The sequence below is a fragment of the Oncorhynchus gorbuscha genome, unplaced genomic scaffold (assembly GCF_021184085.1).
Source record: "Oncorhynchus gorbuscha isolate QuinsamMale2020 ecotype Even-year unplaced genomic scaffold, OgorEven_v1.0 Un_scaffold_960, whole genome shotgun sequence".
Lineage (NCBI taxonomy): Eukaryota > Metazoa > Chordata > Actinopteri > Salmoniformes > Salmonidae > Oncorhynchus > Oncorhynchus gorbuscha.
Window position 1 is genome coordinate 243823 of NW_025745895.1, and position 11974 is coordinate 255796.

The 11974-nt window shown below is 47.8% G+C and overlaps 1 protein-coding gene across 1 annotated transcript in view; it reads left to right on the forward strand.

Annotated features, from left to right (window-relative positions):
- The window catches only part of LOC124020864 (prominin-1-A-like), a gene marked incomplete at its 3' end in the record, with an annotated part of 43807 nt that extends 32914 nt beyond the window's left edge, over positions 1-10893 (forward strand). The window contains exons 14-19 of the mRNA XM_046336159.1: positions 111-263; positions 799-922; positions 1945-2048; positions 5070-5154; positions 5808-5954; positions 10828-10893. Coding sequence (XP_046192115.1) covers positions 111-263; positions 799-922; positions 1945-2048; positions 5070-5154; positions 5808-5954; positions 10828-10893 — 679 coding nt within the window. The remainder of the gene's footprint in view (positions 1-110; positions 264-798; positions 923-1944; positions 2049-5069; positions 5155-5807; positions 5955-10827) is intronic.
- Positions 10894-11974: the final 1081 nt, after the last annotated feature.

Below are 11974 nucleotides of genomic sequence, written 5' to 3' on the forward strand. Positions count from 1 at the left end.
ACAGGTCTGTGTGGTTAGATGGACTTCTACAGGTCTGTGTGTTTAGATGGACTTCTACAGGTCTGTGCTGTGTTCGGTGATGTATATAACAGTGTTTATTATTATTACAGGTGGATAGGCTGTGTGGCCGTGCTGTGTTCAGTGGTTCTGGTTTTGACCTTTAACTTCCTGGGTCTGTTGTGCGGAACGTGTGGCTACGACAAACAGGCCACGCCCACCACCCGCGGCTGCCTATCAAACACCGGAGGCAACCTGCTAATGGCGTGAGTAACCATGACAATATCCTGGCAGCATCCATAATATCACACTTCTCTCTCTCTGCCCCCCCCTCTCTGCCCCCCCCTCTCTGTCTCTCTCTGTCTCTGTCTGTCTCTCTCTGTCTCTCTCTCTCTCTCTCTCTCTCTCTCTCTCTCTCTCTCTCTCTCTCTCTCTCTCTCTCTCTCTCTCTCTCTCTCTCTCTCTGTCTCTCTCTGTCTCTCTCTCTCTCTCTCTCTCTCTCTCTCTCTCTCAATTCAATTCAATTCAAGGGCTTTGTCTCTCTCTCTCTATATATATATCTGTCTCTCTGGCTCTGTCTCTCTCTGTCTCTCTCTTTGTCTCTCTCTCTGTCTCTCTCTGTCTCTCTCTGTCTGTCTCTGTCTGTCTCTCTCTCTGGCTCTGTCTGTCTGTCTGTCTGTCTGTCTGTCTGTCTGTCTGTCTGTCTGTCTGTCTGTCTGTCTGTCTGTCTGTCTGTCTGTCTGTCGGTCTGTCTCTCGATCCTCTCTGTCTCTCTCACTGTCTCTCTCCTCTTCATCTCAGAGGTGTAGGGTTCAGCTTCATCTTTGCCTGGGTATTGATGGGGCTGGTATCAGCAGGGTTTGTTGTCGGGGGCAACATTGAGAAGCTGTTCTGTGAACCGCTTGCTAACAGACAACTGTTCAAGGTACACACCTTCCCCCTTTCTCTCCCCCTCTCCCCTCCCTCTCTCACCCTCTCCTCCTCCCTCTGTCACCCTCTGACCTCCCTCTCTCACCCTCTGACCTCCCTCTCTCACCCTCTCCTCCTCCCTCTCTCACCCTCTCCTCCTCCCTCTCTCACCCTCTGACCTCCCCTCTCTCACCTCTCCTCCTTCCTCTCTCACCCTCTGACCTCCCTCTCACCCTCTCCTCCTCCCTCTCTCACCCTCTCCTCCTCCCTCTCTCACCCTCTCACCTCCCTCTCTCACCCCCCTCTCACCCTCTCTCACTCTCTCCCCCTTCTCTCTCACCCTCTCCCCCTCTCTCTCATCCCTCTCTCACCCCCCTCTCTCACCCTCTCCCTCCCTCTCTCTCACCCTCTCTCACACTCTACCCTCTCTCACCCTCTCGCCTCCTCTCTCACCCTCTCTCACCCTCTCCCCCTCTCTCTCACCCTCTCTCACCCTCTCCCCTCTCTCTCATCCTCTCTCACCCTCTCCCCTCTCTCACCCTCTCCCTCCCTCTCCCCCTCTCTCTCATCCTCTCTCACCCTCTCCCCCCTCTCTCTCATCCTCTCTCACCCTCTCCCCCTCTCTCTCATCCTCTCTCACCCTCTCCCCCCCTCTCTCACCCTCTCCCCTCCCCTCTCTCTCATCCTCTCTCACCCTCTCCCCCCCTCTCTCACCCTCTCCCCCTCCCTCTCTCTCACCCTCTCTCTCACCATCTCCCTCCCTCACCCTCTCAGTCCTGTGTCCTCCAGTATCTAGACACTACAGCCCTGTGTCCTCCAGTATCTAGACACTACAGCCCTGTGTCCTCCAGTATCTAAACACTACAGCCCTGTGTCCTCCAGTATCTAGACACTACAGCCCTTACCTCCAGTATCTAGACACTACAGCCCTGTGTCCTCCAGTACCTAGACACTACAGCCCTGTGTCCTCCAGTTTCCTAACGTGTGTGTGTGTGTGTGTGTGTGTATGTGTATGTGTGCGTGCGTGCGTGCGTATAGATAATAGACACTCCCTACATGGTCCATCCTGCCAAGAAGAACTTCCTGCCTGGCATGTTGTTCCAGAACCCTAACATCGACCTGACTGTAGGAAGCATGTACCGGTGAGACACACACACACACACACACACACACACACACACACACACACACACACACACACACACACACACACACACACACACACACACACACACACACACACACACACACACACACACACACACACACACACACACACACACACACACGCTGTTCCAGAACCCTAACATCGACCTGACTGTAGGAAGCATGTACCGGTGAGACACACACACACACACACACACACACACACACACACACACACACACACACATGATGCACGTTAGCACGCAGACGCACACAGACCAACACACACACACCATTCACATCACTGGACACAGACATTAGTTCATTTTGATTTAGTTGTTTACCTACGTGAATTCACAGTCAAATCAACAAAATACTAATTGGAAAAGGACAGTAGTTAGGATTACAGTAGCTAGGATTACAGTAGTTAGGATTACAGTAGCTAGGTTTACAGTCGCTAGGTTTACAGTAGCTAGGATTACAGTAGCTAGGTTTACAGTAGTTAGGATTACAGTAGCTAGGTTTACAGTCGCTAGGATTACAGTAGCTACGATTACAGTAACCAGGATTACAGTAGCTAGGTTTACAGTAGCTAGGATTACAGTAGCTAGGATTACAGTAGTTAGGATTACAGTAGCTAGGATTACAGTAGCTAGGATTACAGTAGCTAGGATTACAGTAGCTAGGTTTACAGTAGCTAGGATTACAGTAGCTAGGATTACAGTAGTTAGGATTACAGTAGTTAGGATTACAGTCGCTAGGTTTACAGTAGCTAGGATTACAGTAGCTACGATTACAGTAGCTAGGTTTACAGTCGCTAGGTTTACAGTAGCTAGGATTACAGTAGCTATGATTACAGTAGTTAGGATTACAGTAGCTAGGTTTACAGTCGCTAGGTTTACAGAAGCTATGTTTACAGTAGATAGGTTTACAGAAGTTAGGTTTACAGTAGCTAGGATTACAGTAGCTACGATTTCAGTAGCTAGGTTTACAGTCGCTAGGTTTACAGTAGCTAGGATTACAGTAGCTACGATTACAGTAGTTAGGATTACAGTAGTTAGGATTACAGTAGCTAGGTTTACAGTCGCTAGGTTTACAGAAGCTATGTTTACAGTAGATAGGTTTACAGAAGTTAGGTTTACAGTAGCTAGGATTACAGTAGCTACGATTTCAGTAGCTAGGTTTACAGTCGCTAGGTTTACAGTAGCTAGGATTACAGTAGCTACGATTACAGTAACCAGGATTACAGTAGCTAGGTTTACAGTAGCTAGGATTACAGTAGCTAGGGTTACAGTAGCTAGGTTTACAGTAGTTAGGTTTACAGTAGCTAGGCTTACAGTACCTAGGTTTACAGAAGCTAGATTTACAGAAGCTAGGTTTACAGTAGATAGGTTTACAGAAGTTAGGTTTACAGTAGCTAGGTTTACAGAAGCTAGGTTTGCAGTAGCTAGGTTTACAGTATCTAGGTTTACAATCGCTAGGTTTACAATAGCTAGGTTTACAGAAACTAGGTTTACATAATCTAGGTTTACGGAAGCTAGGTTTACAGTAGCTAGGTTTACAGAAGCTAGGTTTACAGTAGCTAGGTTTACAGAAGCTAGGTTTACAGTAGTTAGGTTTACAGTAGCTAGGCTTACAGTACCTAGGTTTACAGAAGCTAGATTTACAGAAGCTATGTTTACAGTAGATAGGTTTACAGAAGTTAGGTTTACAGTAGCTAGGTTTACAGAAGCTAGGTTTGCAGTAGCTAGGTTTACAGTATCTAGGTTTACAATCGCTAGGTTTACAATAGCTAGGTTTCCAGAAGCTAGGTTTACAGTAGCTATGTTTACAGTAGCTAGGTTTACAGTAGTTTGGATTACAGAAGCTAGGTTTACAGGTGTTTGGATTACAGAAGATAGGCTTACAGTAGTTTGGATTACAGTAACTAGGTTTACAGAAGCTAGGTTTACAGTAGTTTGGATTAGAGAAAATAGGTTTACAGTAGTTTGGATTACAGAAGATAGGCTTACAGTAGTTTGGATTACAGAAACTAGGTTTACAGTAGTTTGGATTACAGAAGATAAGTTTACAGTAGTTTGGATTACAGAAGATAGGTTTACAGTAGTTTGGATTACAGAAATTAGGTTTACAGTAGTTTGGATTACGGAAGTTAGGTTTACAGTAGTTTGGATTACAGAAGATAGGTTTACAGTAGTTTGGATCACGGAATATAGGTTTACAGTAGTTTGGATTACAGAAGATAGTTTTACAGTAGTTTGGATTACAGAAGATAGGTTTACAGTAGTTTGGATTACAGAATATAGGTTTACAGTAGTTTGGATTACAGAACATAGGTTTACAGTAGTTTGGATTACAGAAATTAGGTTTACAGTAGTTTGGATTACAGAAATTAGGTTTACAGTAGTTTGGATTACAGAAGTTAGGTTTACAGTAATTTGACCAAAACCAAAAGATCCCACCATGTAAAACAAACCAATTGTCAGTCCTGCGTTTATTACATTGTAGAGACATGTCATGTTTCCATCAGCCATGACTTCTTCCATGGGTCAGGAGATTCACCCGGCTGGATGGAAACGTGGTCAGCCATGACTTCTTTCCATGGGTCAGGAGATTCACCCGGCTGGATGGAAACGTAGCCATGACTTCTTTCAATGGGTCAGGAGATTCACCCGGCTGGATGGAAACGTGGTCAGCCATGACTTCTTTCCATGGGTCAGAGATTCACCCGGCTGGATGGAAACGTGGTCAGCCATGACTTCTTTCCATGGGTCAGAGATTCACCCGGCTGGATGGAAACGTAGCCATGACTTCTTTCCATGGGTCAGGAGATTCACCCGGCTGGATGGAAACGTAGCCATGACTTCTTTCCATGGGTCAGGAGATTCACCCGGCTGGATGGAAACGTAGCCATGACTTCTTTCAATGGGTCAGGAGATTCACCCGGTTGGATGTGTGTGTGTGTGTGTGTGTGTGTGTGTGTGTGTGTGTGTGTGTGTGTGTGTGTGTGTGTGTAGAGACTGCCATGATAACAACGGGCTGTACCATGCTCTGCAGCTGGAGACAATGTTCAACATCAACACCTTCCTCAAAACAACCGTGGTATGTCAGGGTCTGGGGGGGTGTCAGCGTGTGTGTGAGGGGGTCTGTGTGTGTGTGTGTGTGTGTGTGTGGGGGGGGTCTGTGTGGGAGGGTCTGTGTGTGTGTGTGTGTGTGTCTGTGTGTCTGTGTGTGTGTGTGTGTGTGTGTGTGTGGGGGGGGAACTGTGTGTGTGGGGGGGAGGGACTGTGTGTGTTACAGTTCGACCATTGTTTATTGTTCTAGATAAAGGGTTGAGATAGTCATTCCTAGAACTGTTACACAACCCTAACCCATAATTCATAAGGGTTTTTGTATCCGTCTCTGTCTGTCTGTCTGTCTGTCTGTCTGTCTGTCTGTCTGTCTGTCTGTCTGTCTGTCTGTCTGTCTGTCTGTCTGTCTGTCTGTCTGTCTGTCTGTCTGTCTGTCTGTCTGTCTGTCTGTCTGTCTGTCTGTCTGTCTGTCTGTCTGTCTGTCTGTGTGTGTGTGTGTGTGTGTGTGTGTGTGTGTATCTGTGTGTTTGTGTGTGTGTGTGTGTGTCTGTGCTTCTGTGTGTGTGTGTGTGTCTCTGTGTGTGTGTGTGTGTGTGTGTCTGTGCCTCTGTGTGTGTGTGTCTGTGTGTGTGTGTGTCTGTGTGTGTGTCTCTGTGTGTGTGTCTGTGTGTGTGTGTGTGTCAGTTTAACAAGGACCTGGTGAAGGTGTTTGACAGCGTGAGCATCGACCTCCAGAGCATTGTGTTATTGGAGCAGGATGGACGAGATAACCTGCTGACCTTCTCTGACGCTGGGATAGGAGATATTAACTATGCTGCTTACCTAGCAGAGGTATAACCCCTGACCTCTAACCCATGAACCCTGACCCCTAACGTGATAACCTGCTGACCTTCTCTGACGCTGGGATAGGAGATATTAACTATGCTGCTTACCTAGCAGAGGTATAACCCCTGACCTCTAACCCATGAACCCTGACCCCTAACGTGATAACCTGCTGACCTTCTCTAACGCTGGGATAGGAGATATTAACTATGCTGCTTACCTAGCAGAGGTATAACCCTGACCTCTAACCCATGAACCCTGACCCCTAACGTGATAACCTGCTGACCTTCTCTAACGCTGGGATAGGAGATATTAACTATGCTGCTTACCTAGCAGAGGTATAACCCCTGACCTCTAACCCATGAACCCTGACCCCTAACTTGATAACCTTCTCTAACGCTGGGATAGGAGATATTAACTATGCTGCTTACCTAGCAGAGGTATAACCCCTGACCTCTAACCCATGAACCCTGACCCCTAACGTGATAACCTGCTGACCTTCTCTAACGCTGGGATAGGAGATATTAACTATGCTGCTTACCTAGCAGAGGTATAACCCCTGACCTCTAACCCATGAACCCTGACCCCTAACGTGATAACCTGCTAACCTTCTCTAACGCTGGGATAGGAGATATTAACTATGCTGCTTACCTAGCAGAGGTATAACCCCTGACCTCTAACCCATGAACCCTGACCCCTAACGTGATAACCTGATAACCTTCTCTAACGCTGGGATAGGAGATATTAACTATGCTGCTTACCTAGCAGAGGTATAACCCCTGACCTCTAGCCACTGAACCATGACCCTTAACCCATGACCCCCTGACCTCTAACCCTAACCCATGATCCCTGACCCCTAACGGATAACCTGCTAACCTTCTCTAACGCTGGGATAGGAGATATTAACTATGCTGCTTACCTAGCAGAGGTATAACCCCTGACCTCCAGCCACGGAACCATGACCCTTAACCCATGACCCCTGACCTCTAACCACTGAACCATGACCCTTAACCCATGACCCCTGAACAGTAACCACTGCACCCTGAACCCTAACCCATGACCCCTGACCTCTAACCACTTAACCATGAGCCCTAATCACTAAACCCTGCCCCCTAACCCATGACCACTGAACCCTGACCACTAAACCCTGACCTCTAACCCCTGATCACTAAACCCTGACCCCTAACCCATGACCACTGAACCCTGACCACTGAACCCTGATCCTTAACTAGAGGTCGACCGTTTAATCAGAATGGCCGATTTCAAGTTGTCATAACAATCGTAAATCAGTATTTTTGGGCACCGATTTTTATTTTTTATTTTTTATACCTTCATTTAACAGTGCCTTGTTCAGGGGCAGAACGACAGATTTTCACCTTGTCAGCTCGGGGGATCCAATCTTGCAACCGTACAGTTAACTAGTCCAACGCTCTAACCACCAGCCTCTCATTGCACTCCACAAGGAGACTTACGTGAATGCAGTAGAAGCCAAGGTAAGTTGCTAGCTAGCATTAAACTTATCTTATAAAAAAGAATCAATCATAATCACTAGTTAACTACACATTGTTGATGATTTTACTCGTTTATCTAGCGTGTCCTGCGTTGCATATAATCGATGCAATGCTGGGGGATGATTTAACAAAAGGGCATTTGCGAAAAAAACACAATCGTTGGACGACTGTACCTAACCATAAACACCAATGCCTTTCTTAAAATCAATACACAGAAGTATATATTTTTAAACCTGCATATTTAGCTAATAGAAGGTTGGCAGGTAATATTAACCAGGTGAAATTGTGTCACTTCTCTTGCATTTATTGCACGCAGAGTCAGTTTGGGCAGCCTGGCTCATTGCGAACTAATTTGCTAGAATTGTACATAATTATGACATAACATTGAAGGTTGTAACAGGATTATTTAGACTGATGGATGCCACCCGTCTGATAAAATACGAACGGTTCCGTATTTCACTGAAAGAATGATAACCTGCTAATCAGGGCAAGGTGTCTGGCAACATGACTGAATACAAACAGTGCAGCTATTCCCTCCGTGAAGGCTATTAAACAAGCTAAGCGTCAGTACAGAGACAAAGTGGAATCTCAATTCAATGGCTCAGACACAAGAGGCATGTGGCAGGGTCTACAGTCAATCACGGACTACAAGATGAAATCCAGCCCAGTCACGGACCAGGATGTCTTGCTCCCAGGCAGACTAAATAACTTTTTGCCCGCTTTGAGGACAAATACAGTGCCACTGACACGGCCTGCAACGGAAACATGCGGTCTCTCCTTCACTGCAGCCGAGGTGAGTAAGACATTTAAACGTGTTAACCCTCGCAAGGCTGCAGGCCCAGACGGCATCCCCAGCCGCGCCTCAGAGCATGCGCAGACCAGCTGGCCGGTGTGTTTACGGACATATTCAATCAATCCCTATACCAGTCTGCTGTTCCCACATGCTTCAAGAGGGCCACCATTGTTCCTGTTCCCAAGAAAGCTAAGGTAACTGAGCTAAACGACTACCGCCCCGTAGCACTCACTTCCGTCATCATGAAGTGCTTTGAGAGACTAGTCAAGGACCATATCACCTCCACCCTACCTGACACCCTAGACCCACTCCAATTTGCTTACCGCCCAAATAGGTCCACAGACGATGCAATCTCAACCACACTGCACACTGCCCTAACCCACCTGGACAAGAGGAATACCTATGTGAGAATGCTGTTCATCGACTACAGCTCGGCATTCAACACCATAGTACCCTCCAAGCTCGTCATCAAGCTCGAGACCCTGGGTCTCGACCCGCCCTGTGCAACTGGGTACTGGACTTCCTGACGGGCCGCCCCCAGGTGGTGAGGGTAGGCAACAACATCTCCTCCCCGCTGATCCTCAACACGGGGGCCCCACAAGGGTGCGTTCTGAGCCCTCTCCTGTACTCCCTGTTCACCCACGACTGCGTGGCCACGCACGCCTCCAACTCAATCATCAAGTTTGCGGACGACACAACAGTGGTAGGCTTGATTACCAACAACGACGAGACGGCCTACAGGGAGGAGGTGAGGGCCCTCGGAGTGTGGTGTCAGGGTAATAACCTCACACTCAACGTCAACAAAACTAAGGAGATGATTGTGGACTTCAGGAAACAGCAGAGGGAACACCCCCCTATCCACATCGATGGAACAGTAGTGGAGAGGGTAGCTAGTTTTAAGTTCCTCGGCATACACATCACAGACAAACTGAATTGGTCCACTCACACTGACAGCGTCGTGAAGAAGGCGCAGCAGCGCCTATTCAACCTCAGGAGGCTGAAGAAATTTGGCTTGTCACCAAAAGCACTCACAAACTTCTACAGATGCACAATCGAGAGCATCCTGGCGGGCTGTATCACCGCCTGGTACGGCAACTGCTCCGCCCTCAACCGTAAGGCTCTCCAGAGGGTAGTGAGGACTGCACAACGCATCACCGGGGGCAAACTACCTGCCCTCCAGGACACCTACACCACCCGTTGTTACAGGAAGGCCATAAAGATCATCAAGGACATCAACCACCCGAACCACTGCCTGTTCACCCCGCTATCATCCAGAAGGCGAGGTCAGTACAGGTGCATCAAAGCTGGGACCGAGAGACTGAAAAACAGCTTCTATCTCAAGGCCATCAGACTGTTAAACAGCCACCACTAACACTGAGTGGGCTGCCAACACACTGTCATTGACACTGACCCAACTCCAGCCATTTTAATAATGGGAATTGATGGGAAATGATGTAAATATATCACTAGCCACTTTAAACAATGCTACCTTATATAATGTTACTTACCCTACATTATTCATCTCATATGCATATGTATATACTGTACTCTACATCATCGACTGCATCCTTATGTAACATGTATCACTAGCCACTTTAACTATGCCACTTTGTTTACTTTGTCTACACACTCATCTCATATGTATATACTGTACTCGATACCATCTACTATATGCTGCTCTGTACCATCACTCATTCATATATCCTTATGTACATGTTCCTTATCCCCTTACACTGTGTATAAGACAGTAGTTTTGGAATTGTTAGTTAGATTACTTGTTGGTTATCACTGCATTGTCGGAACTAGAAGCACAAGCATTTCAAGCTACACTCGCATTAACATCTGCTAACCATGTGTATGTGACAAATAAAATTTGATTTGATTTGATTTGATAGTTCCCAGATTCGACCATATTAATGACCAAAGGCTCGTATTTCTGTGTGTTATTATGTTGTAACTAAGTCTATGATTTGATAAAGCAGTCAGACTGAGCAGTGGTACAAATGGTATAGAGGGAAATAGTCCTATAATTCCTATAACAACTATAACCTAAAACTTCTTACCTCGAATATTGAAGACTCGTGTTAAAAGGAACCACCAGATTTCATATATTCTCATGTTCTGAGCAAGGAACTGAAACGTTAGCTTTCTTACATGGCACATATTGCACTTTACTTTCTTCTCCAACCCTTTGTTTTTGCATTATTTAAACCAAACTGAACAGGTTCCATTATTTATTTGAGGCTAAATTGATTTTATTGATGTATTATATTAAGTTAAAATAAGTGTTAATTCAGTATTGTTGTAATTGTCATTAATACAAATATATATATTTTTAAATCGGGCCGATTAATCGGTATAGGCTTTTTTTGGTCCTCCAATAATTGGTATCGGAATCGGGCGTTGAAAAAATCATAATCGGTCGACCTCTACCCCTAACCCTAACCACTAAACCCTGACCACTAAACCCTGACCCTCTAACCCCTGACCACTGAACCCTGACCCTGATCAATAAACCCTGACCCCTAACCACTGAACCCTGACCCCTGACCTCTAACCCCTGACTCTGTGTGTGTAGGTGAATAAAGGTGTAACTCTGGTGGATCTGCTGTCGCTTTCCAATGAGCTGGAGGCCCAGGCCGACCTTCTGGTGAGTCCCCTAACCCTTAGACCCTAACCCCTAATGAGCTGGAGGCCCAGGCCGACCTTCTGGTGAGTCCCCAACCCCAGACCCTAACCCCTAATGAGCTGGAGGCCCAGGCCGACCTTCTGGTGAGTCCCCAACCCCCAGACCCTAACCCCTAATGAGCTGGAGGCCCAGGCCGACCTTCTGGTGAGTCTCCTAACCCTAGACCTAACCCCTAATGAGCTGGGAGGCCCAGGCTAACCTTCTGGGTGAGTCTCCTAACCCCTAGACATAAACCCTAATGAGCTGGAGGCCCAGGCCGACCTTCTGGTGAGTCCCCTAACCCCTAGACCCTAACCCCTAATGAGCTGGAGGCCCAGGCCGACCTTCTGGTGAGTCTCCCAACCCCCCTAGACCTAACCCCCCTAATGAGCTGGAGGCCCAGGCCGACCTTCTGGTGAGTCTCCTAACCCCTAGACCTTCCCAACGAGCTGGAGGCCCAGCCGACCTTCTGGTGAGTCCCCCTAACCCCTAGACCCTAACCCTCAACGAGCTGGGAGGCCCAGGCAGACCTTCTGGTGAGTCCCTAATCCCTAGACCCTAACCCCTAGGACCCTAACCCTAACGAGCTGGAGGCCCAGGCCGACCTTCTGGTGAGTCTCCTAGACCCAACCCCTAGACCCTAACCCCTAACGAGCTGGAGGCCCAGGCAGACCTTCTGGTGAGTCTCCTAACCCCTAGACCTAACCCCCTAACGAGCTGGAGGCCCAGGCCGACCTTCTGGTGAGTCCCCTAACCCCCAGACCCTAACCCTAATGAGCTGAGGCCCAGGCAGACCTTCTGGTGAGTCCCCTAACCCCTAGACCCCTAACCCCAACCCTAACCCCTAATGAGCTGGAGGCCCAGGCCGACCTTCTGGTGAGTCTCCTAGACCCTAACCCCTAATGAGCTGGAGGCCCAGGCCGACCTTCTGGTGAGTCCCCTAGCCCCTAGACCCTAACCCCTAGACCCCACCCTAATGAGCCGGGAGGCCCAGGCAGACCTTCTGGTGAGTCCCTCAACCCCTAGACCCTAACCCCTAGATGAGCTGGAGGCCCAG